General features: G+C 37.7%; 1 protein-coding gene across 1 annotated transcript; it reads left to right on the forward strand.

The window, feature by feature from the left end:
• Positions 1-14964: 14964 nt before the first annotated feature.
• LOC121389457 (arrestin domain-containing protein 17-like) lies at positions 14965-23929 on the forward strand. Its single transcript, XM_041521092.1, has 7 exons — positions 14965-15045; positions 17682-17801; positions 18986-19203; positions 19898-20080; positions 21226-21435; positions 21800-21989; positions 22738-23929. The coding sequence occupies exons 1-7, from the start codon at positions 15033-15035 to the stop codon at positions 22932-22934; spliced, it is 1131 nt and encodes a 376-aa protein (XP_041377026.1). The 5' UTR covers positions 14965-15032; the 3' UTR covers positions 22935-23929.
• Positions 23930-26078: the final 2149 nt, after the last annotated feature.

Consider the following 26078-nt stretch of genomic DNA (forward strand, 5'->3'; position numbering starts at 1 on the left):
GAGGGAGAGAAAGTGAGAGAGAGAGATGGGATAGAGAGATACAGAGACAGAGAGAGACACAGAGACAGAGAGAGACACAGAGACACAGTGACAGAGACAGAGACACAGAGAGACAAATAGAGAGAGACACAGAGAGACACAGAGAGACAAATAGAGAGAGACATATACAGAGACAGAGGGTTGGTTACATTACCGTGCTAATTTATGCTGGATTTACAAATGCCTCCTGTCTTAACATGTGATAATATAGAGCTGACATAGTCTCTCTCTCTCTCTCTCTCTCTCTCTCTCTCTCTCTCTCTCTCTCTCTCTCTCTCTCTCTCTCTCTCTCTCTCCCATCCCTCTCTCTCCCATCCCTCTCTCTCTCTCTCTCTCTCTCTCCCCTCCTCCTCTCTCTCTCTCTCCCCCATCCCTCTCCCATCCCACCCTCTCTCTCTCCCATTCGTCTCTCCCTCTCCCCCCACTCTCTCCCTCCCATCTGTCTGTCTCTCCCAACCGTCTCTCCCTCTCCCCCTCCGATCCGTCTCTCTCCCATCTCTCTCTCTCTCTCTCTCTCTCTCTCTCTCTCTCTCTCTCTCTCTCTCTCTCTCTCTCTCTCTCTCTCTCTCTCTCTCTCTCTCTATGTATATGCGCACGCGTGCGTTTTGTTCTAATGCGTTTGTGCTCATAGGTGTACGGGCTTCCATTTTTGAAGGATGGGGTGCAGGCTGGCTTTTGCCCGAATTAAACGAAAATGCTCGAATCTAGATAACAACATTTATCCATATTAGCATTACTACCAAACAGCCCAGTATAGGGTTACAAAAGAATCACTACGCATTTTTACATATATTACAGCTGATTTTGAGAGTAGAATGATGGAAATATATGGTGGAAAGGTCTCAGGTTAGCACATTTTCCCCGAATATCGGTACCATTTTTGTCCGAATTTGAAATTTTGTTCCAGCACTAGGGGAGGGGGGAGGGGGGCAGTTGCCCCCCGCTCCGGCCCCTGTCTCGTACGCTTATAAATGCTTCAATCTGATTAAAAGTTATTAAAAAATGGAGTTGATTTTAATCAGATTGGCTTATGCTTGTGCTCCCACATACACTATTGCATCTGCCACCCCCACCCACACACCCCACACTTCATATATCATCCCTTCGAACCCGTTCTGTGTTATAGGACAACTTGCAGCCCGAATACTCTGATAACTGTCCAAATGTCCGTCTAACTCCCTTACTGTCAGAGGACTCATGTTAAACAGTTTGAGACCAGAGTGGATGACGAATTTATTTTATCTTCTTTTTTCCCCCGTTTTGTCCTAAATAAAATTTGATTACTTCAGTTCGTGATACAGAAACACTATCGTGATCCATCCATTATAAAAATAGATGACCTATAGAAGCTGACAACACGTCCCTTTTGTCAAATAGATATATAATGCGTCACGCATACATCAGGGTGTTCATATATAATACTGATAGAAAGAAATTAGGGAACACATGGCATTATCGACTACATTTAATTTACTACTAACGTATTTAGTAATGTCTATATTCCATAGAAATTTGTAGTATGGGGGTAAATGTCAACCATAGGCGTATCGTCAGGTGACTTAGCAACAACTTTTAGGCGTAATGTTACTTGGTGGACAAAAGCGCCAAATTTGGTATGGAGCTTCGTTTGGACCTATGTCTATTGATTTTAGCCTATGGCCGCCAGCGAAACTAAAATATCATATATTTCAGGCTATAGAAGTCACATATAGACAAATGAGGTATCACATCAGGGAGTTTTGAGGTCAGTGAAACTGATTCCGTGCAAGGTATCTTGCATATATCACTCATTTTCAAGATGGTGTCCAAAATCCAATATGGCCACCAACGAAAACCATAAATATTACTTAGATATTGCAATTTCGTCGTGAAACGTAAAAAAATAACATGTCAAAAATGGTGTTTTGTTGGTCCCTGAACCTGATTTTGAGAGGTAGGTACATTGCTAATGTGAATCTTTTTCAAGCATTCCGGCTAAAAATCCTGGATGACTGTCCCCAACAATTGATTATGGCATAAATATATTACACATGTCAATAGATTAACAAATGTGGCATCAGACCAGGATGTGTGCTGTTACTCACCTTGACCTTTAACCAATTACACAATTACATTTTAAAATGGAGACCTAAATCCAATATCGTTACTAACATCAGCACATTTCACTACAGTGGATAAAATTATCACGAGGAAGTGAATCCACAGTTTGTGCAGTCTCCTGGCAGATTTTTACCACAGTTAATCTAACGTCATCTTATCACCGACAAAGAGATTGCTACATTTGCTTACTGTACAGTCTCTATTGCAGCCTCATTTGATAAACTATCTGCAAGCACGAGAAGCTTCGGAAATTGTTGTCCAAACAGGTTCCCAAAACTGGGTTATTTTGTCCCAAGCATATCCAGTTAGACTAGGAAGTTTCTGTTGTGCTAACATGCTGGTATTCCAAATGCCAGCCTGGTACACTGCCCTGTTTATGTGCTGCAGAAGTAGGTGGGATTTTGTCTACAGTTTGACTTTTCTGTGACGAGAGCTCCATACGTGCACTGTTTAATTCACTATGTCATACACTATGATAACTAGTCGCTCGATCTTCTAAAATGTTTCAGAGTCCAAGACAATATGCTCAAAGGGATGTGTAGCCAAATACACAAAAACATTTGTGACCGCATATTATGCATGCCATACTTGCCAGAATGATTTCTTACCCTTCCCTCAAAATGCTGACGTGGTATCAAACCCTGAGAAGGCATGGAACATGGGTAGGGACCTTGATTTAGGTACACCGAGGCGTGCACAGATGACATTAATACTGTAAGGTGTATAGTCCCCCCCCCCCCCCCACACACACACACCTCCGCAGGCTACCCAGAGGTCTACATCTGAGTTAATCTGTAACAGATCGTGAAAATGCTAGAAAGGGCAACACCAATGTTTCTGTGTCCACAGTGTGCACTTGGACCATTGCAGCTGGACATTTTGATCTCTATTCCAAAAGGTATAACGTTCTCTTCAGATGTGATGTATACCAAACTGCCTGCGGGACAGTTGAACTCTGCCACCTTTGAGGAAAGAACTTCAAACAGTTCTTTCTTGTTGATAGGATCACGGAGGAAGCAGGGCCGTAGCTAGCGGAGGGCAAGGGAAAAAAAATCCAAAAACAATTATAGAAACTTAAAGGGACACACCCTAGTTACGGCTATTTGTTAACCATTACGGCGTTGTTTTTCGCTATTAAACCCCATTTTTCACAAATAAAATTGCACTTTACTTACATTTTATTATTTAGAATACACATTTCCATTCACCTGAAGTGCTTTTTGGTAATCCTGATGTTTGTAAAACCACGAAATGCATTTTTTCACAAGACGTTCTGTCGAGAAAAAAACCGTTAAGCAAGCGAGGTCCAATCTATTTTTAATGTCACAGACGTTGGTATATCACGTGACCGTTATCATTTTGGTTCGGTTTGTTTTCTCGTGCACGGTTTGCGCAATCAACATCCGATTTGTTGTTGTTCATTTGTGAGATTTTTCAGTAACAATAAAGTTCAGACAAGTAAGTGTCTCAATACAAAACGTTACAAACCCTTAAAACCAATAATTTTGCTAAGTCTTACGATATCTGGAGATGGGATACAACCAGGACAGAACAGTTGGAACATGTCCAGGAGAGGTGAAACGAACGCACCCCAAGTCTGTTAAATTTGTCGTGACGTAGGCAATGTTGTGCTTCGAGCGACATCTACCGGTGACATCAGAATACTAACTTTCAAAATTATTTCAAGCAATTGGGACATGGGGATTTATCGATATAAAACCTGCTTTTTCACTCCATTTGATAAAAAAATGTGTTACAGGTTTGTAGATTAACCAAATTATAATTTATTTTCGCTGGATGGAACTAGGGTGTGCGGCTTTAAAGAAAATTATTTTCTTAACCGTTTAAAGGTAGGGTCAACTCAAACAAGAGCCTTATGTGTTGGAAAGATGCATACCCGGACCACCAACACATACTGACACTTTAACAAATGAAAAACGGGTAATTTTAGAATTAATAAAAAAACATGATTATACCTTCTAACTGGAGCAGCCATTATGTTTCGTTTTTGTGACGTCCGGTGGTATAGCTTGGGGCGAAGTGACGTCAGCTCCGTCCAAACCCTCTTAAGCACAGTGTAAACAAACGCTCTAATTTACAAGGCGCTTCGCTTTCATCAACTTGACTTGTAAAACAACATAAATGACTTGATAGTATAATAAACTATTTAACTAAATATATTTCAATTTGCATCAATAGAACGAAATGGAGTTATAGTATTTTTCTCTTTAAAAAAATCCAAAGAAAAAATGCTTATTATTAGGCCTATTGGTAGGGCACGTTCGAGCAAAAACGACCACTCACGATACCCAAGTGATCATTTTCTTTTCTTTGGGACTACGTAATTGGTCAGTTTTGTGATTTTAGATGGGAAAGTCTACTTAAATCAAGGGTTTTACAGAATTACTTACAGTAATAAAGTGATAATGTCCATTATGATTTGAGGGGCGACCGTGCGGCTAACAGACAATACCTTGTGATCTTAATAAACGAGGCACGTCTTTTTAGTGTGTCTAGTCACAGTGTCTGGGGACCGTTTAAATATACACCTGCCAATCAGGAACACAGGTACAGGCCACGGAAAGAAAAGACCAATTAACCAAGAACACACTCCGATTATTATTTCAGTACGTGGGTTAATTTATGTACAAAATAAATATATATTATTTTTTAATACAAACTAATCCACCCTTATCAAAGTGTTGAAATAACTGTATTATGTTGCCGGCTTACTGGGATGGATATTATTACAGAACATTGCGATGCATCTGCCAAAAATCAGGTATGTTTTGTTTCTTCATTTCGAAGACTAATTCCTGACGTGACACGTTAGGTATTACGTAACCACCAGCTCGCCAGAGGGCGTATTCACTGGGATGGTACAAAATGGCTGCGCCCGTTATATATAATAGCCGTCACATTTAAGCGTTTTATTAATTAACTATACGATTATACTTGTTGATATTAAACAATAATGTGCGTTATATATCGTTGAATATGCATACCAGGCCAAATGCCTTAATTGTCCCTTCTTTTAAAGAGTTTTAGACTATTAACTAACTACTCAGTCTCCCCCCCCCCCCCCCCCCCCCCCCCCCCCCCCCCCCCCACTCCCCAAACAAAACATCCTAGCTACGGCCCTGGGAAGTCATTCCCGTTGGTCGAAAGCTTGGTGTTGCCAGATACTTTTCTGCGCACACCTTTCCCTTGTTTTGCCCTGGTTGACTCCTTCTAATTGTCCGGTCTGTATGTATCTCATACAAGGCCCAGTAGTTTTGTAGTCTGCAGCTGTCGTTCCAGGTAGGAAATGAACGCATTGTCTGCATATCCATGGAATGACCTGACATTTGTTACAGGCAAGCAGTGTACTATCACAGCACCGTCAAGGACATGCACATGTGCAATATATTTATGCCATAGTCGATTGTGATAAACATTTATATAGGACTTTTAGCTGCGATACTTGAAAAGGAGTCACATTGGCAATGTACCTACCTCTCTAAGAATCGGGTTCAGTCACCAACAAAACCCCATTTTTGCAAGTTGCAATATCTAATATTTACGGTTTTCGTTGTCTGCCATATTGGATGTTGGACGCCATCTTGAAAATGAGTGACATATGCAAGGTACCCTGCCTAATATCCGTTTCACTGACCTAAAAAAAACACTGATTTGATACCTCATTTGTCTATCTGTGACATCTACAGCAAGATTTATATGATAGTTTTGTTTTGCTGGCGACCATATTGGATTTTGGACGCCATCTTGAAAATGAGTGACATATGCAAGATAACCTGCCTGAAATCAGTTTCACTGACCTCAAGAACCCCCTCATTTGATACTTCATTTGTCTATATGTGACTTCTATAGCCTGAGATATATGATATTTCAGTTTCGCTGGCGGCCATTTTGAATTTTTGTACGCCATCTTGGAAAATCTGAAACGGTCAAGATGGCTCCTAGGCTAAAATCAATTGGTAGATCCAAAAGAAGTACCATACCAAACTTGGTGCTTTTGTCCGCCAAGTAACATTAAAGTTGCTAAGCCACCTGACTAGTACGGGCTGCCATTTTTGAAGGGGGACAGGCTGGTTTCTGCCCGAATAAAACAAAAGTGCCCGAATCGGGATTACAACGTTTATTCATATTATCATTACTGCCAAACAGCTATATAGGGTTGCAAACGAATCTAAGCATTTTTTTACATGGATTACAACTAATATTTTGGGTAGAATAATGACAATACATGGTGAAAAGTGTTCAAGCCAGCTAATTTTGCCCGAATTTCTTTATTGTTTTTGCCCGAATTTGAGGATTTTTTTCCAGTACTGGGGTGGGGGAGAGGGGTGGAGTGGGAATGTGTCAATTGGCCCCCTGTCTCGTACTCTTATGATGTCAATAGTTTTGGATTGACTGCAAATAACATAATAATTTTTCCCACGCTATTGATTGAGGGTTCTGGTTGCAGTTACTGTCTATTAGTATTTACGGTTATTGTGATCCCTTACTTCTGTCGACCAGTATGCAAAGAAAAGCACACAAGTCTGAGTTGATGACCAAGATGATGATATCTAATTTATTTTAAGATAGGACCTACACGAACATAATATGCGTCTAAGACAGACGGTCGTGAGATGTATAGGTTTGTCGCCTTACAAGTTCGGGAATTTCGGAAAACAAATCATAAGTAAATAAAATTAATGTTTTTTGTTTGTTATTAGGTTTTTTATTTTAGTTTTAGTTTTAACAGAATGCCCCCTTCTCACTTCACCGTTTTGCCAATGTGTGCTGTTTTAGACATAATTATAGTTCCTTAAGCCCCCCCCCCCCCCCCCCCTTATATTTATAAACATATCTTTTACTTACATCACTGCTAAGACATTGCACTTAAAACTGGTAGCTACTGGATTCACATTCCAACTTAGAACAAGTTTCAAAGTTAAACAGTTTGTTTTGTTTAACGACACCACCAGAGCACACTGATTTATTAATCGTCAGCTACTGGATGTCATATATCAGATTGTGGTAATTTTTGATTACTAGTCTTAGACTACGCCATATAACCGTAAATAAAATGTACTGAGTGCGTCGTTAAATAAAACATTTCATTCTTTTGTCCTTGTCCTCATTAGCAGCAAGGGCTCTTTTATATGTACGTTACCCCAGGCAGGACCACACGTACCACGGCACTGGTTGGGACGGAGAAACCCAATCAGAGAATGGATGCACTCATGTGGATCGATCCAGAACTGGGGCCTAATTCACTAAAGTCTTGCAACTTTGCGATCTCGCAGTGCAATGCTAAAAGACTTGCAAAGAGGATGCTTTGTTGTCTAGCAGAGCCTAAGAGAGCTTTGTATGAAGGTTACTATATACAGACTTCTTCGTCACTACCGCCAAGCTGGTCAAATGTGTGTGTATTTTAAATTATGTTAAGCCGATGTAGCATAAGTATATGAGACGACGTGTCAACTGCCCTCCCCCCAGTGCTGGAGCAAATCTGCGCTTTCAAGCAAAAACGATGGAAACATTCGAATAAAATGTGCTAGCATGAACAAAGGGTCCGACCTAAACCGTATGACACATGCTTGACCTTCGTATACCACTACCAAAATGACGGATAAAGCTCGCTTCGCTACACGACGGTGAGTACATTTTGTCTTACAGCTACATGCTGGATGCCTTTCTGATTAAAATAATATTGCGATACGGCTCTAGAATGAATATTCTAGCCATTTGTTTACTTAATTTCCGACTTTGTTAAACCACAAAAACGCTATTGAAGAAAAACCTCGTTGTTTTGACAGCCAAAACAAACATGATCAAAGTTTTGGGTGTTATTTTAAGGAAACGAGTTATATTTATATACGTAAAAGGTGTCTTGACGAAAGTTTGTATACCCTGGAAGCTACATTAAGCAAATACGTTTTGGAACGTCATTATATAATTATCCGTCCAAGAATTTTCTTATAGTTTAGGCATATCTTCGTCTGCTCCCCCGGGTTTAGGACACCTAATCGTATGTTCCAAATTTTGTTTTTCAGAACAGTTTGTGAAGACTGCGGCCAACTATACTCTGGAAAGTCTGCCGTCTGCAGACATGTGGTTGTCCATCACGGCATTGACTGTGAACGAGTGTTGTTAACTAGGAGTCATCTCCAAGGACACCGCGTTTTCAGATTCATTGGAATGAATAATCTAGTTTTTATATATTGTTTAATAAATCGACATTATAATGCAATGTAGTATTAGTTTGTTGTTAGTCCCCCACTGGACACCTAAAACAGCAATCCTAGTATATGGATGCATGCCGTGTATCTCGAATAGGTTACTGTGACCTTGACTGACCCTTGACCTACATCTGGGGGTTTTCAGAAGTGTTTAGACAAAATTTAATGACAATATGACGTAAGTTGTATTGTGTACATGAAAGCTCCACAATGAGTGACGGTTGATTATTGTATATATTTATTTCACTCTCGTTAGTTAAGACATAGGTTTTAGTCTTAGGTGACGTTTTGAAAATTAACTAATATGAGATACATAAGTAAAATGGTCAACCTTCCCGAATTGAGAAACTTATTTCATAAATGAGGGGATTTGCATTACATTTCTGTTGCCATTCTACTAAATTTTGTTTTTAATTTTTTCAAGCTGAACAGAGAAAAATTAGGAATTACAATTGTGACGTCACATTAAAAATACTGCATCACAAGTCGTTTTTATCCAATCTAAAGCCTCTGAGATGTTTGTCATCTGGAGTGTGATAACCTAAATGTTTCATTACTGCTGCCAGTGGTATCACATAGTGTCAGTGATGTAACACGAGCAGTTTCAGGATATATAGACTATTCAGGCTGCCTTTGAATATAAATGTACATGTAATCAAATCATAAACCAATTATATATAAGCATTCACAAGTCTCGAACAAAATAAGAACACATTTCAATAGTTGAAACTTAGTTTATGTGTACATTTTAATTGCATGTAACATCTGAACACATGAGCATTTGTCCTTGATTCCAAGTCATAACGAAGGAAGTATCTTTCCTTTATCCACCGTGTAGCTGGCACGTGCATGTTGAACTCCTTGAAGTGGTCCAGGATATATTACGGCGAGAAAACCCTCTCATGAATCTGATAAACTGACCTCTAAAAAAAAAAGAGTTCCTGTCCAAAACAAGTCCTTGTTGGCGTCAGAATACCTCATGCAGGATGAATTACCGTGACAGTGCCATTTTAGCGTATCTTTAAATGATACATAGGAAATGTGGGGTTTTTGGGGTTTTTTTTGGAACAAAAGCCATTTTGAACACTTGCTTCTGAAGAGTGACATTGTTTCTGTTATATCATTAGTATACATGTCTGCGCCAAGGGACGGTTCATCTAACAATTGAAATGTATGATTATCATCACAATCATTTACACTCTGAAATGCGAATGACAACGTCTTCCTAAATCGCTTTTTTTCCTTTCTTCTGTGATGATCTCTGCTGTGGTGGTGTTGGAAATGCCTTGTTGGATGTAGGATTTACATCTATGGGTGTTGATATGGAAGATGCTTTTTTAAATGGATTGAGGAAACATTTATTTGTGCAATTTGTAAGATCTGAGGTACGACGATTAAACAGCCTTTTGCCAGAAGTGGATCTTCTAGGTGTCAAGACGGGAAACAACTTTCCTCTTTCGTTATTGGTAAAGACTTAACTTAACTGGTCTCTTTTTGTATCTCCCCCATTACTGACAAAAACCCCACACACCTTAAGTTGAAACATATAATCAGGGGTACAAAGTCAAATATAATTTTTTGAAGTAAACGAAATCTTGGCTTAAACCAGGGGGAGCAGACGAAGATGTGCCTAAACTATAAGAAATGTCTTGGATGAACAATTATAAAATGGCTTTCCAAAACATATTAGCATAATTTAGCTCCCAGGGTGTACAAGCTTTCATCATGACACTTCAAGGTATATAAATATAACTTTTTCATTAAAATAACACAAAATATTTTGATCATGTTTGTTATGACCGTCAAAATAACGAGGTTTTTCTTCAATAGCTTTTTTTTTGGGTTGAACAAAATCGAGAATTACGTAAAGAGATGGATAGAGTATTCATTCTAGAGCCGTATCGCAATATTATTTTAATCAGAAAGGCATTCAGCATGCAGCTGTAAGACAAAATGTACTCACCGTCGTGTAGCGAAGCGAGCTTTATCCGCCATTTTGGTAGTGGTATACGAAGTTCAAGCACGTGTCATATGGTTTAGGTTGGACCCCTTGATGAAAATCGATGTGTGTGTGTTTGTTTGTGTGTGTGTCTCTCTGTGTGTGTATGTGTGTGTTTGTGTGTGTGTGCGCGCGCATGTGTGTGTGTGAGAGAGTATCTTTTTGTCTGTTCCTCCACCCACTCTCTCTCTGTGTGTGTTTCTCTGTCTCTCTCTTTCTCTCTCTCTGTTTCTCTATTTGTCTGTCTCTCCCTCTCCCCTCTCTCTCCCTCCCTCCACCCCACCCTCTCTCTCTCTCTCTCTCTCTCTCTCTCTCTCTCTCTCTCTCTCTCTCTCTCTCTCTCTCTCTCTCTCTCTCTCTCTCTCTCTCTCTCTCTCTGTGTGTGTGTGTCCCGCTGCTGTCTAAATCCGCTGCCGGTCACTCCTTCCTTCTTTTATATTCAGTTTCTCCATCAATCAGATATTTTATATGTAATTCCCCCAAACAGGGTAGTACATTCCATGGCTTTTAGTATACCAGTCGAAGAGCACTGGTTGCGATGGAGGATGTTTCAATCCACCGAAGACGATCGATCATGCGACCCACCACATCTCGAACAAGCGCCAATATAATAGTGCTTCTAAATGTTTATATCGAGGCTGGTAGGAACTGGAGCGGGGGCGGGGGTGGGGGCGGGGGCGGGGGCGGGGCGTGCCCGTCTCCACCTGAGGCTCAACACATTTACGTTTTTATTCTACAATGTATATACATGTCCACATACAAAATGCGCACCCCACCACTCCTCCACCCCACCCACACCCACATACTATCTATAGCGTATTCACCCTCTCATGAAGAATCGTTCCTACCAGTCTGCTATCAAAACTGAATACTATGGAGCCAAATTCACAATTACATTGTAATGTTACGTTTATCGTTACCAGCCGTATACACATATCGGTAATTACAGAATTTAGGTCACGGTAAACAAATGAATGGATATTATTATGTACATTTTGAACTCACAACAGATAATGTAATGAACTACGTAACGGTTGTAGAAATGAGTCTTCAATTCAGGTCAGGTCAGGTCAGGTCAGGTCAGAGTGTTTAACGTGCACATTCAGAGCAAGCTGTTGTAGCGCACGCCAAAAACTAAAAATGTCTTCAATTGACATAAAGTTCATATTTATATTCGCTGCCTCGGTGGTGCAATGTTTTATATAAAGTTGTGAATTTACATTGTGGTTAAATGCTACATTTGAACTTTCCGAATTAAGATTAATACGTGGCTGAGGTTTGAAATAAAATTAAAAGAGCTATAATATATGTATACAAATATCTTTAAAATAAATACCATGTTAATCCAAAATATCTATTTCTCGTATTCAAAACTGCCGCTGCACGATGGCTTTCTTCCAACTCATGTAGGCCTAACGTGTTAAATAAAAAGACTGCCGTCTTGTAACACTGGAACGAATGACAAATCCCAAAAGTTCTATAGCTAATATTTGTAATTTATTTATTCTTTAATGCCTGTTAAACCACTGAATATAGCTTCAAAGCTGTCCGATTCACAATAGTGTTCGACTCAAGATCACTTTTGTAGGTGGACACACTGATTTTTGCCCGAATTAAACAAAAGTGCCCGAATCTGGATAACAACATTTATTCATATTAGCATTACTGCCAAACAACTATATAGGGTAGGAAACGAATCGCCACGCTTAAATACTTTAGGCATACCCTAACAATTATCCCTTTAAAAACGCACGCTCGTTTTAACCGTAAACATGAAGTTACAATGTTTTGTCAATTTATAATCTACACATTGCATTAAATTTCCATTAAACCGTAACCTCTCCACCGTGCCCCCTTTACCAACCCCTGAAAAGAAAAGAAAAATAATATATTCAGGCCTGATCAAAATCCGGGGGGGGGGGGGGGGCAGTACTTTTTATAAACAAATGAAAAACTATACAAATTTAACCCTGAGATGTGTATGCTATTATCTGGAGAAAAAAAAAGAAAAAGAAAAAAGGTGAGATTCTCAGGGGGCAGTTGCGCCCCCCTGCCCTCCCTCCCCGGAGGGTACGGCCCTGATCTTAGCTTGAGGCGAGTAATCGGGTGTGGTAGAAATGAACTGGTACACATTCAATGGGAAATATACCAGTATGCAAGAACGTCCAAACGTCCAAGAATATCGATCGTAAGGAAATTGCTTGCAGGAAGGGAGCGAACTATTTTTAACTCTTTAGCAAAAAAGATGGAACATTTGGTTAGGAAAACGAGAAAACTAAGAAAAACGAAGGTGGAATTATTTTTTTTGTTTCAGTCTTAACGGTATCTGGTTTATTCAACATCCTCGATAACTGTATCGACGGTGCTAGGACGCTGACCTCGGAAAACGTTCTGCGTTACTTTCGGTCTGAGAACAGATGGTGAAAACGCTGTTCTGTTGTAAACATATTGAGTCACTATCATGGAACTTTTGAGTTTGGTAAAAAAAAAAAAATTGCGCAATTTCTTATGTTGAGCTCACTGAATTAATTCACTGATGGATTTTCTATCGACGCAAAAGAAAGAACTTGAAGATCCTATTTTGTAATGTAAGTAGAGCTTCCAGCAGATTTCTTAGGCTGCAGCTAAACTGTTCATAGGATAGAGAATTTGAAAGTAGGTTATTTAACTGTCAGTAGTGTTGGAGATGAGCTTATTCATGTGACATACTGGCGAAGGAAGCGGGGTTGGGGAGGGCAGCAGCGATGGTTTTTATATATTTATCATGTAGGATGTGCGTGTGCGTGCGTGTATGTGTGCGTGTATGTGTGTGTGTGTGAATGGTTCATGAGGGGCGAGATGTAGCCCAGTGGTAAAGCACTCGCATGATGTACGGTTGATATGGGATCGATCCCTGTCGGTGGGCTCATTGGGCTATTTCTCGTTCTAGCCAGTGCACCACAACTGGTATATCAAAGGCAGTGGTATGTACTACCCTGTCTGTAAGATGGTGCATATAAAAGATCCCTTGCTGCTAATCGAAAAGAGTAGCTATGAAGTGGCGACAGCGAGTTTCCTCTATATCTGTGTGGTTGTTAACCATATGTCTGATGCCATATAACAGTAAATAAAATATGTTGAGTGCATCGTTAAATAAAACATTTCCTTCCTTCCTTACGTGTGTGTGTGTGTGTTGTACCCCACCCTCCCGTTTGGTACCTTCCTACGCCAGGTAAGAGATGGAGCATCACGAGGGGGATTGGAAGGTATTGCCGACCATGATAAGTAGGCCTATTTGAAACCTTTTCTGAACAAAAAGATCCTGTATTGTATTGTTCTTCTTCTTTTTTTATTGGCTGAGGTGATGAGCAAATAAAATGTTTAATGACATATTAATGATAATGGGTTTCTAATGTGCCATCTGGTTGGAACAGGAAAAAAACTGGAACTGATTATGAGTGGGTTAGGAAATCCATAGTTGCTGGATCCATCCCCAATTCATGTCTCTTCTGAGTTCTCTGTTGTAGATTCAGGGCTGGATTTAGACCTTGGGGGGCCCTGGGCACTTCAGGTTTGGGGCCCCTCAACATAGAAATTAAATTACATGACAAATGAAAAAATTAACTAATTTTATAATTATTACATTATTTTTTATAAAGGAAGTCCTTAGTCTGGGGGGCCCCTCTGGCCCCTTTGCCCCATTATAAATTTGGCACTATGTAGATTACTTTCAAATTGAAAATATTGTTATTTAAAAGATAAGATCATATCAACTTCCACTTGTCAGATAAAATTATTAATTTTTTTTTTTTTTATTGTATTAACATTTTTATCTTGTACATGTCTCTAATTTAGTAGCTACTAATTATAGAATTCCAGAAGTTAAAGGGGCGGGATCTAGCCCAGTGGTAAAGCATTTGCTTAATGTGCGGTCAGTTTAGGATCGCTACCCATCAGTTGACTCATTGGGCTAGTATTCATTCCAACCAGTGCTCCCCAGCTGGTGTAACAAAGGCCGTGGTATGTGCTATCCTGTCTGTGGGATGAAGCATATAAAAAATCCCTTGCTGCTAATCGAAAAGAGTAGCCTATTATGTGGATTTTGTCACTGAATTAATATTATCTGTGTGGTCTTTAACCATATGTCCGACACCATATAACTGTGGTTAAAATGTATTGAGTGAAGGAAGGAAGGAAGGAAATGGTTTATTTAAGGATGCACTCAACACATTTTATTTACGGTTATATGGCATCCAACATATGATTAAGGACCACATAGATATTGAGAGAGGAAACCCATTGTCGCCACTTCACGGGCTACTCTTTTTGATTAGCAGCAAGGGAACTTTTATATGCACCATCCCATAGACAGGATAGCACATACCACGGTCTTTGATGTACCAGTCGTAGTGCACTGGCTGTAGCGAGAAATGGCCCAATGACGGGGATCAATCCCAAACCGACCACGCATCAAGCGAATGCCTTACCACTGGGCTACGTCCCACCCCTGTGTTGAGTGTGTCATTAAATAAAACCTTCCTTCCTTCTTTCTCTCCTTCCTTCCAGATGTTAATATCACAAGAACCATGAAGCTGCAGGAGTTTGATATTCTATTTGACCGGGAGCCAGTCTATGCTGCTGGGGATCATGTGACAGGATCTGTCATCATTAAACTCAAATATGCCATGGAGGTTAAAGGTGAAAGAAAAATAACAAAGAAATGATTACATCACAATATTAAAGGGACAGACCCTAGTTTTTAAAGAGTAAGGCATATTTTTCACTATTAGAACTGTTTATGGTCAATGAAATCAAATATTGCTTACATTTTATTATTTAGATTATCCATTTCTGTACAGTGTTTCTGGTAATCCTGGTGTTTCTAATACCACAAAATGAATTTTTCATATTTTAAAAAACACATGTGCGTCTGAGAAGTAATGGGTATGGAGTCGTGTTTTAGTATATTTTTAAGGGTATTTCAACATCACAGACTCATGTTTCACTCTGTTAAAATCATTTTTAAAAAGCTAAATTTTAAAATATCTAAGAATGCTCTTTTGCAAGTCCTTTCTTTACTCATTATATTATTACAGTTATTTTGATATCTGACATATAAAAGAATAAATTTAGTGTCAAAGTTGATTAAATGAAATGCATATTTAAAAAGTGAAAAAACTAAACAAAAACTCTGTAATTATGTAAATAATCATACCTGAAATGAGATCTTACTGATAACTCCTACTTTAGGTCTAAATGAATAGATCCAATTACAGCCAGTGTTAAATGTATATCCATATGACCTTTGATCTGACCAATCAGATAAGAGTAGGCATAAATTTAACAGTCATAAACAAGCTGTTCATGTAGGAGGTTATCTGGATATACATGTAATGACACTGACTTTTGTCAGATCCACTGAGACACCAGCAGTGAGGCAGTAGGATCTGATTTCAGTCAGACTGGTATATAGATAAACTTTAAAGAATATAATAATTATACATGGCTTCCTTATTTCTTGCTGTAATTAATTTCATAACTAAAAACATGTTAAGTTTTTTCTCCCAAGTGTTTGATGTTACATGTAAGTCTGGCTTTTAACTACATTCCATTTTTGAAATTTTCTGACAATAGTATCCTGTTGCAAGTATTGTGTAAACTGAAGCCGTGTTGCTATAGCAACCATAATTCTTTTGCTGTATACAGTATTGATTATTAAATTATCAAAGCTAAGACTTTAAAAATAAATCTGCTTGTTAAAGGCCGGAAAATTAAGTTTTTACTGCTTTGTTCCATGAGGTTTTGTCAATATTGTGAACAAATTAATAAGATCAAAATAACAAGCCTTTTATTTTAGTCTATGGAAGGAAGGAAATGTTTTATTTACCTAACAACACACTCAACATTTTATTTACGGTTATATGGCATTGGACATATGGTTAAGAACCATACAGATATTGAGGGAGGAAACCCACTGTCGCCACTTCATGGGCTACTCTTTTTGATTAGCAGCGATAGATCTTTTATATGCACCATCCCACAGACAGGATAGTACATACCATGGCCTTTTTTACACCAGTTATGGAGCACTGGCTGGAAAGAGAAATAGTCCAATAAGCCCACTGACAGGAATCGATCCTAGATCGATAGCGCATCAGGCAAGCGTTGTACCACTGAGCTACGTCCCATCCCTTCAGTCTATAGATTCAAGCAGATGGATTTTAGATGTTTATTATTATTTTTATTTTTTTTACTATAAGTTATATTTGATAAAATGGCTTCTTAAAAAAAAGAAGAAGAAAAGATTATAAGACTCCATCCATCATATGTGGTCATGTGGGATAGAAAAAGTACATCCCAGGTGGTGGAAATTTCTACCTGGGACAAGGCTAATGACTCCCATGATCAAAATTTTCACCACCGAGAATGTACTCTTTTTTTTTAATCCCACATAACCGCATATGATGGAGTCTTTTTCTCTCATTCATTTGGTAAACTATTATTTTACACAAATAGACAAAGATGGCTGAAAAAGTAACTTTTTATTTGACCATTTTATCATAAATAAACTACACTGTCATATTTTTCGTGTTTGTTTCATGTGTTAAATATAATCAACAAGATAGCTTTTATAATGAAGGTTTTAATAATAAAATATCAATCTAAAACTGTGTCTAATGATCTCAGATTACCACCACTCATTAATATGATGTCATATATTACCAATGGTGTCATGTTAAATGCAAGTGCATGATATCCCATTTTGGATAGAAATTTCTTACATGGCTTTCTTTCATGGGATAGCTCTGTTCCATATATCTGAGGATGAGAGAAAACATAGTCTTTAATGAGAAGACTGGTCTATAACGATAACAGAATTAAAAAAGCGATACATTTTAAAATAGAGACTGTATACTTAGTTATAATTATTACTCTTTTCATTTCCTTTTTCAGATCATTTGGTTGATATAATACTCTATGTAATATTTTTAAAATATTTAGTTTAATTTTTAATGACAAAATTAGACATTAATTGTAATATATATATATAAATAATATATTTTAATACATTTGAATGGTGATATTTATTACCCTTCTTTCATGTTTCAATAATAAATTAATTATTACAATCATCTTTTTAAAAGATATATTTTATTTCTATTGAAAGAACACACTTTTCAATTTGTTTCATATATTTTATATAATAGTACTATTAATAATACATTCCATTGATTTGTTAACTTGCTATATGGCATGATTTTGTATTGGACAGGAACAATGATATCAACTTTGAGTCTTGTATATTGAAAAATCTGTTTTGTTTGCTTTTGTAGACATAGAAATCAAGTTTGAAGGTGTTGCCAATTTAAGTTGGACTTTGCCAGATAGCGAGTCTAAGGCATTCTCTGGAAGCGAAACCTACATTGATGAAAAAATTGTATTCTTTGAAGCAGGTTATCTATCTTGATTTATATATTTAATAAATTAGCATTTTTCAGTCCATCCTTTTGTCTGTTTGTCTGTCTGTCTGTCTGTCTGTCCAATCATCCATCCATTAGTCTGCCTGTCTGTCCGTCCCATATCTAATTTTGCTGATTTTGTTTTCCACAATGCCTTGAGATAATGAGGTGACATTTTGTGTATAGCTTTATCATGTACTGTTACAGATCAAGTTTGACTTTCATTGTGATCTACCTATTTTTGACAGAGTTATGGCCCTTGAACTTAAGAGATACGAAAATGTGTTTTCTGGACATTTTTGCAATGCCTCAAGATATTGAGCTGAAATTTTGTGTGTAGCTTTATCATGTTCTGTTACAGATCAACTTTGACCTTCAAGGTGATTTCCCATTTTTGACAGAGTTATGGCCCTTGATACCAATTGTTTTGGAGCCTGGTAGGGTTCATGTATTACTTTAGCAGTACTCCTAGTACAATGTATGTTTGTTTATGTTTAGAGCGGGGTGGGGAGTGACTATGGGGGCAGCAGAATGCATCCAAGTAGAAGAAAGCTTATTTGCTTTTTTTTGAGGTGCATTGGGTTGTTGGACCAATTACTGTTGGTCTAACCATTGTGTTAGTTTCATTTTCAAACAGTTTCATAACTGGTATGTGATATGTGCAATCCTGTCTAGGAAAATGCATAATATTTTTTTGAATCTTGTTTTTTTTTTTTTTTTTTTTTTTTTTTTAAGTATTTTGTGCTTATATCCAATTAAGGTTCAGTTATCCTGTCCTGAACGCACTCCTCAGCTATCTGCAATGTCTTTCCAGAACAGTCTTGCTTAGTAACAGAAGTGAATTTAGTGGTCTTTCACTTCCCAGATGAACCATTAAGACACTCAGGGTATGTGTGTGTGGGGTGTGTGTGGGGGGGGGGGGGGGGGGGGGGTGAGTGTGTCAATGACCTGACCACCATTGGCATAGCCAGGATTATATATTTGACCCCAATGTCTCCTCTCCTGGCTATGGTACGTCAGTTTAACCACTACAACCTTTTGTTGCTAATTCAGTAATTGCTTGATTATGGTGTTAAAATAAATTAAGTTACTTTTTAGCCCTACCATTTAGCTTTGCATTTGTTACCAAGTATATGGATTTTAATTATTATTTAAAAATCTCTTCTTTTTTTCTTCAGAAGGTGAATCACTGATTTTCCATCCAGCGGGATATCATGTATACAAATTTGACATTGCCTTACCTACAACAATCCCTTCATCCTTTGAAGGCAGCAAAGGTTATGTTCGATACAAGTGTACAGCCATCATTGATCGTGGATGGAAGGGAGACCACCAGGAGGAGAAATCGTTCATAGTGATCCATCATCTTGACCTCAATAGTACAGCCAATGTCTCTGTGAGTTCATTGTGCTTATATTCAGTCAAAAAGTTCAAATACGCCATCACAGTGTACTTGAATGTTGACTAAATATAAGCCAGGGTCAAAATACAGCTGTCCTGACCAGTGTTTTCCAGTCAACGTCACCACAGGCTTGGAGACTTTTTTTTAGCCTGTTGTTCCGTCGCACCATCAATTATTTTACATTTATATTAACACATTAGTCTGAGTCAATCATGTTTGGCCAGAAGAATTTGTATGTTTCCGGACTGAATTTCTGGCAGAAACTTCAGCCAATTTCGACCCCTGTAAGCACATGTATAAATTAAAATGTGTTAAAACTATCAAAATTAAAAACCACTAATGGAACAATATATTCAGGGCTTCTAGACTATGGTAGCCCCACTCCCATGGCTAGTGATATTCAGTGTTGGGCTAGTAAATAACTACCATCGCCATGCCCGATGGCTAATGAATTTTGTTGCCAAATGCTGCATTTAAGTATTGTTTTAAATGTGAATATCCTGCCCCTTCTAAGGTTTTTTAAACTCTATCTCCTTCTTTAGGTGACATATCCAATTATTCCTATTAGTAAAATTGTATTCACTTAAAGTAGGGCTGGTGAATTTTTAATCATGGTTAGTAAAAAAAACTTTAAATTGCTGATATAACAATTGTAGAAGCCATGATATTCCTTTCCTTGTTTCTCCAGATGCCAGTCTGTGCCGAGGGCGAGAGTGCTGTGGAGGGCTGCTGCTGTGAGGTGGGAATCGTCTATGCTAAACTGATGCTCCCCAAGAAGGGCTTCGTGCCCGGAGAACCAGTCGACTTTGACATCACCATTGATAATAAGTCAAACACCACAGTCGGTGGATTCTCCATCGACTTACGGCAGGTATTTTGTCAGCATGTTACTTTGTATGAGAATTCAAACCGCAAGACTTTAAGACACCTAGTAAACGGACAATGATTAAACAATTTGTTGGGAGTGTTGTTCCATTCAAAATGTTTATAACAAGTTTTTTTTAAATTAAAAAGAAGACATAAAATAAAATTAAGTGTATTGTAATTAAATTATTACTGAAAATAAATAAAATACCACCATTGTCTTGTGAATTTGACTGAATATCATTAACCAAATATTTTAACCACCAACTAGACTGGTGGGTTTCTTCTCTCATTCTCTAGACCAGCCCTAATTTTCAAAGCTCTACTAAGCATTGTCCTTGCAAGTCTTTTGGTCATGGTGAGATCGCAAAATTGCATGAGTTTAGTGAATTAAGGCCCCATGTGTTGCAGTTACTCTGTATGAGAAAACTTAAAATTATTTATTAAACAATGCGATGGAGCACTGGCAAATCATAATTTTGTGACCCCCCCCCCCCCCCTTACAAAATCCAGGATCTGCCCCTGTGGAGTGTCATTGAACAGTTATTTCAGGTTTCTTCTCACATTTTTAGGACAAGCAAGATGCTGCAATTACCCTATGTGTATGTTAAAAAGCCATTATTTAAACTTGATAATTATAATCAATAGATCAATGTGTCATTAAACAGAATAAACTTTAAACTGCTTATCTAATACTAATAGGCTTTTATTTAATTTTCTGGGATGGGTCGTAGCTCAGTGGTAGAGCACTTGCCTGATGTGCGATCGATCTAGGATCTAGGATCGATCCCCTTCGGTGGGCCCATTTGGCTATTTCTTGTTCCAGCCAGTGCTCCACAATTGGTGTAACAAAGGCTGTGGTTTGTACTATTCTGTCTGTGGGATGGTGCATATAAAAGATCCCTTGCTGCTAATCGGAAAGAGTAGCCCATGAAGTGGGGACAGCGGGTTTCGTCTCCCAATATCTGTGTGGTCCTTAACCATATAACCGTAAATAAAATGTGTTAAGTGCGTCGTTAAATAAAACATAAATTAAAAAAAAATATATATCTATATAATTTTCTAGAAAAAGGTACTACATTCCACATAGCTATTGATTTAACAATATGCCACACTGCGGGGCCATTAATCATTCATTTCCTTTTTTGTTAGACTGTGTGTTACACTGGATACCCAGAGGGAGGCGAGTGTCGAGCAGACCGGAGCCGTAACATCAAAGTGTCGGCCCTCCCTCTGTTCGAGTTCACCGACGGAGTGCCGAGTCAGTCGGTGAGATCGATCACCGGCCACGCCACCATTCCTTCCACTCCCGCATCAAAACTTGAGGGATGCAACATCATTGACATTAATTATGATTTCACAGTAAGTTCTTTGATGATTACAAAGAAAAGTTAAAGTTTGTTTAACTAGAGCACATTGGCTTATTAATCATCAGCTATTGGATATCAAACATTTACCAGTTCTGACATATAGTCTTAGAGAGGAAACCAGCTACATTTTTCATGTGACCCACACTTGTGCCACCACCAACGATTTGCTACTCCCATTTCAGATGTTGTTCTTATGAACCTGCTCACTGACTCAGACACCCACCACCCTAATGAACCTGCTCACTCTCTCTCACTCACTCACTAACTCACCCACCAACTTACACACATTAAAAATTGTGTCCGATCAAATTGTGTCATGGAAACATTAAACCTTCCTTTCATTTATTTACAAACAGTTAAATCTTGGTGCGGGATGGAATGACCTCGTTCTGGAAGTGGAGATCTTCATCGGCACAATTCCACTACGGGAGCAGACAGTGGTTCCCGGGACAGCAGTGCCCGTGCTGGTCCGATTTCCAGGGCAACATGTAGCAACACCAACTGTCGCATCTGGCGGGCAGTCATCTTTTCCAACAACCCCAGATGGTAATACTTTAGCATGTTTCAATAGTAGCAAGGGATCTTTTATATGCACCATCCATATACAGAATAGGACATACCACAGTCTTTGATATACCTGTTGTGGTGCACTGGCTGGAACGAGAAATAGCCCAATGACAGGGATCGATCCCAGACCAGCCGTGCATTTAGCATAGACGATTCCCACCCCTCTTTTATTACCGGTATAGAATAAAGTAACTTATATCTCATATAAAATACCAAACAGAAATAGTTTAGAATGTGCTGGTGCATTATTAAGCAAACACTATTTTCCTAATGAATAAACATTGTATATAATGTTTTAAATTTAAATTTTCAGATCAACCTAAAATATGTTATTACACATATTTATAAATTATTGTAATTTATTACCCATATGGGCTCAAATATACAGGGTAATATTTTTTCGATCTCTGCACAGTGTGCAGATTGCTTCTACAGCCACTGATTGGCTGGCTTAAAAATCACGACGTTTGGTGGAGGAATTTTTACATTAAAAATCAGTTAAAATTTACAACTCGCTACAATGAATGAATGTTGTAAAACATTCATTCACTCGGGGACAGATAATTCATAATGCCTCGTAGCTCGTTAGTTATTCTCTAATTAACTGACATGACAATCATAGCAACTAAATGGAATTTTTAACAGAACAAAAATGTAGGTTAGGTTAAAGCAAATCAATAATTTAATTAATTTCTCATTTGTATACATGTGTATTTGTTAATTTCAGCTCCACCTTCTTATGAAGAGTGTCTCTTTGGGATGATGTCAAAACAAGCCATTGACAGTGAAGGTCGAGGTCAATCATTAAGTAGACCGGATGCCCCGCCAGTGTACCCCTACTATAGTGACTGGACGACTGCTACCGTGCATGCTGTAACAAACCAGCCCCAGTCAACCTCTGCATTGGTGCTCCATGTAACTTGACCAAACATTTAAAGGGACATGGTCACCAAATTCATGTGCATTCTCTGTCAATACCTAATTGGGAAATCTTAACTTGTCCAAAGATTTAAAAGGACATGGTCACACCAAATTCATATGTATTCTATGAAAAAACCTAATTCGAAAATCTGAAGTTATACCAATATATAAAGCAATAAAAAACCCAACAATAAAGAACTACAGAAACAAATTACTGATGCAGCCACCTCTATCAAACATTTTAAGGTCACTTCCAAAATTATGTGCGTGTTTGTGTGTGTGTGTGCGTGCACGTGTACATGTTTGTGTGTGCATGTGTGAATGTGTTATGTGTGTATGTTTGTGTGCACACGTGTGTGCGTGTGCATGTTTGTGTGTGTGCATGTGTGTGCGTGTGCATGTCTCTCTGTGTGTGTAGGTGTGTGTGCATGTGTGCATATTTGTGTGTATGTTTGTGTGTGTTATAGTACAAACTGTAATAAGAAGACAAACTTAATTACATGTTTAGCCTTGGGAATGCAGAATTACATTTATTTATTTATAAGGAATTGTGTAAAAAAAAAAACACCCAACATTTTAGTGCTTGGATTTGTCCACTAACAAAAAGAGTTTGAGAATATAAGAATGTGGGTAACAGTGTTATATTCTAACAATATAAAAATATAATAAAAAATTAATAATAACGAAAAAAAAGAAGAAAGTTCTGTACATTACAAGAATGAATACTTTAAAACATGAAGACATTTAAGACAGCTAGATACTAAGTGGATTAAAAAATTTCCCTGGCTGTAGTTTTCTCTCACGATTCTATTCTTCCGAAAATCAAACATTTTAGGTCAGAACGCAAGATTATTAGATGAAATCCCGAAATATTAGTTTTAAACCATGTTTGATTCTGGAGGAAAAAAATATGTCAAATTCTAAAAGCCAGTTTAAAGGGAGAGTAAATTCAAACATGAGCCTTATGTGTTGAAAAGATGCATACCCAGACCACCAACACATACTGACACTTTAACAAATGAAAAACGTGTAATTTTAGAGTTCATAAAAAAAAAAGTGATTATTCCTGCTAACTGGGGGCAGCCATTTTGTTTAGTTTTTGTGACGTCCGGTGGTATAGCTTGGGGCGAAGTGATGTCAGCTCCGTCCATCTTCTTTATGCACAGTGTAAACAAACGCTCTAGTGATTTATTTTGTATTGAAAAATAATATATACTTATTGCTGGCTTACTGGGATGGATATTATTACAGAACGTTGCGATGCAAAAATCATGTACGTTTTGTTTCTTCAGTTCTAAGACTAATTCCTGACATGACACATTAGGTATTACGAAACCACCAGCTTGCCAGAGGGCGTATTCACTGAGATGGTACAAAATGGCTGCGCCCATTATTTATAACAGCCGTCACATTTAACCGTTTTATTAATTAACTATATGATTATACTTGTTGGTATTAAGCAATAATGTGCATTATATATTGTTGAATATGCATACCAGTCAAAAAGCCTTGCACAAGCATCTCTTTAAAATTGTGCAGAGGTATTAAACAAACATTCCTTTTCTTTCTCTCTAATTTAAATCAATAACCATGGACTCCTGCCTAGACAGACAGTCCAAATAACTGTAGTTATTAGTACACAAATAGATCAAAATAAGGTGGTAACAAACCCATATTTGTATCTTCTGTATATTTATATGATCATTATATGAACTGTGAATTTTGCAAAATAGTTATTAAATGATGAGATGTTAAAAAAATTATTCTCCACTCAAATAACTTATGTTTAACCTTATTGTTAAGGGATATTTACTTTAATAATAAAAGAAAGAAAAACAGTTGAAATATTCAATGGCCCAGATGTAACTGAGCATGTATTATTATGAATTTCTGGCAAATATGGCTTATCAAAAACAAACAAAAACAAAAAAAACCCTCTTGGTAATATATTTTATTTTATTGCAAACCATGTATATTGAATTGTTCACGTTAACAGTAATATTTGTTACTGGTCTACTCGCCCCCCTCTCCCAATCTTTAGTTGAATCAACTGGTAGAAAGGTGTCAGAAAAACCTTTTAGCACACGACCCTAGATGGTAAAGTTGATTATGTCATTCTGTCAACAAGGTGGTGCGTGATGTCACATTACGTACCACTGCATGCATTCCTTCTCATGTAGGCTGAGATTGATTTTCTTGAGATTCATGACAGAAAAACCATCTACAAAAGGACTGTTATTATGTTACATTTATTTAAATATATATATATTTTTTGTGATATTGTGTTGTGTACAGTATTTATTAAGAGTTAAATATGTCAATAGGATATTTAACATTTCTATGTCATTTTGTGTTTGTGTATGTGTGTATGTAAATATGTCGGTAGTATATTTAACATTTCTTTGTCATCTGAAATATCTACTGCTTTACACATTGCACTTGTCAGTCTCAAATTTTTTAAAACTTTTACCTGACTCATGTCAGAAAAACCATAAAAGGACTCTTATTATGTTACATTTATTTATATGTATATATTTATGTGATATTGTGTTTGTGTACAGTATTTATCATCTCCTTGGGGAAAGTTTGGTTGGTTTCACATATTGCACTTGTCAGTCTCAAACTTTAACTGCCACCACTCTCATGTGTGGTAAAATCATCTACAAAAGGACTGTTATTCTGTTAGTTATTTATATATATATAGACAATAACTTACAAGGAATTACGAATTATCTGTCCCGAGTGAAATTAATGTCAATTACAAGCTTTAGCGAATGACTGACATTATTAATTTCATGAGGGACAGATAATCCATAATTTCGAGTATCGAGGGAGTATTACCCATAGTGTAAATAGTTTAGAAACTTAAACTTTAAACTTCTTACATGACACAAACTATATAATATACAAGACGTGAAAGTCTGAGGAAACTGATGACGTCACGAAAGAAAAGCAATGATGTCAAAAGCTATCTTTAGGTAAACAAATCAAATGTAAGCAAGAGAGGTCACATTCGTAATGAACTGATGTTTCTAGTGGGAAGTGAATGAACTATAAAGAAATTAGTTTAGAGCATGTTTAATTGTTAACAAGAACAAATTGCTTAAATGATTTCAAGTGTTCAGTTTGACAGTCGAGGAAACCGAT

Source organism: Gigantopelta aegis, chromosome 14 (assembly GCF_016097555.1).
Source record: "Gigantopelta aegis isolate Gae_Host chromosome 14, Gae_host_genome, whole genome shotgun sequence".
In the NCBI taxonomy this organism is placed as follows: domain Eukaryota; kingdom Metazoa; phylum Mollusca; class Gastropoda; order Neomphalida; family Peltospiridae; genus Gigantopelta; species Gigantopelta aegis.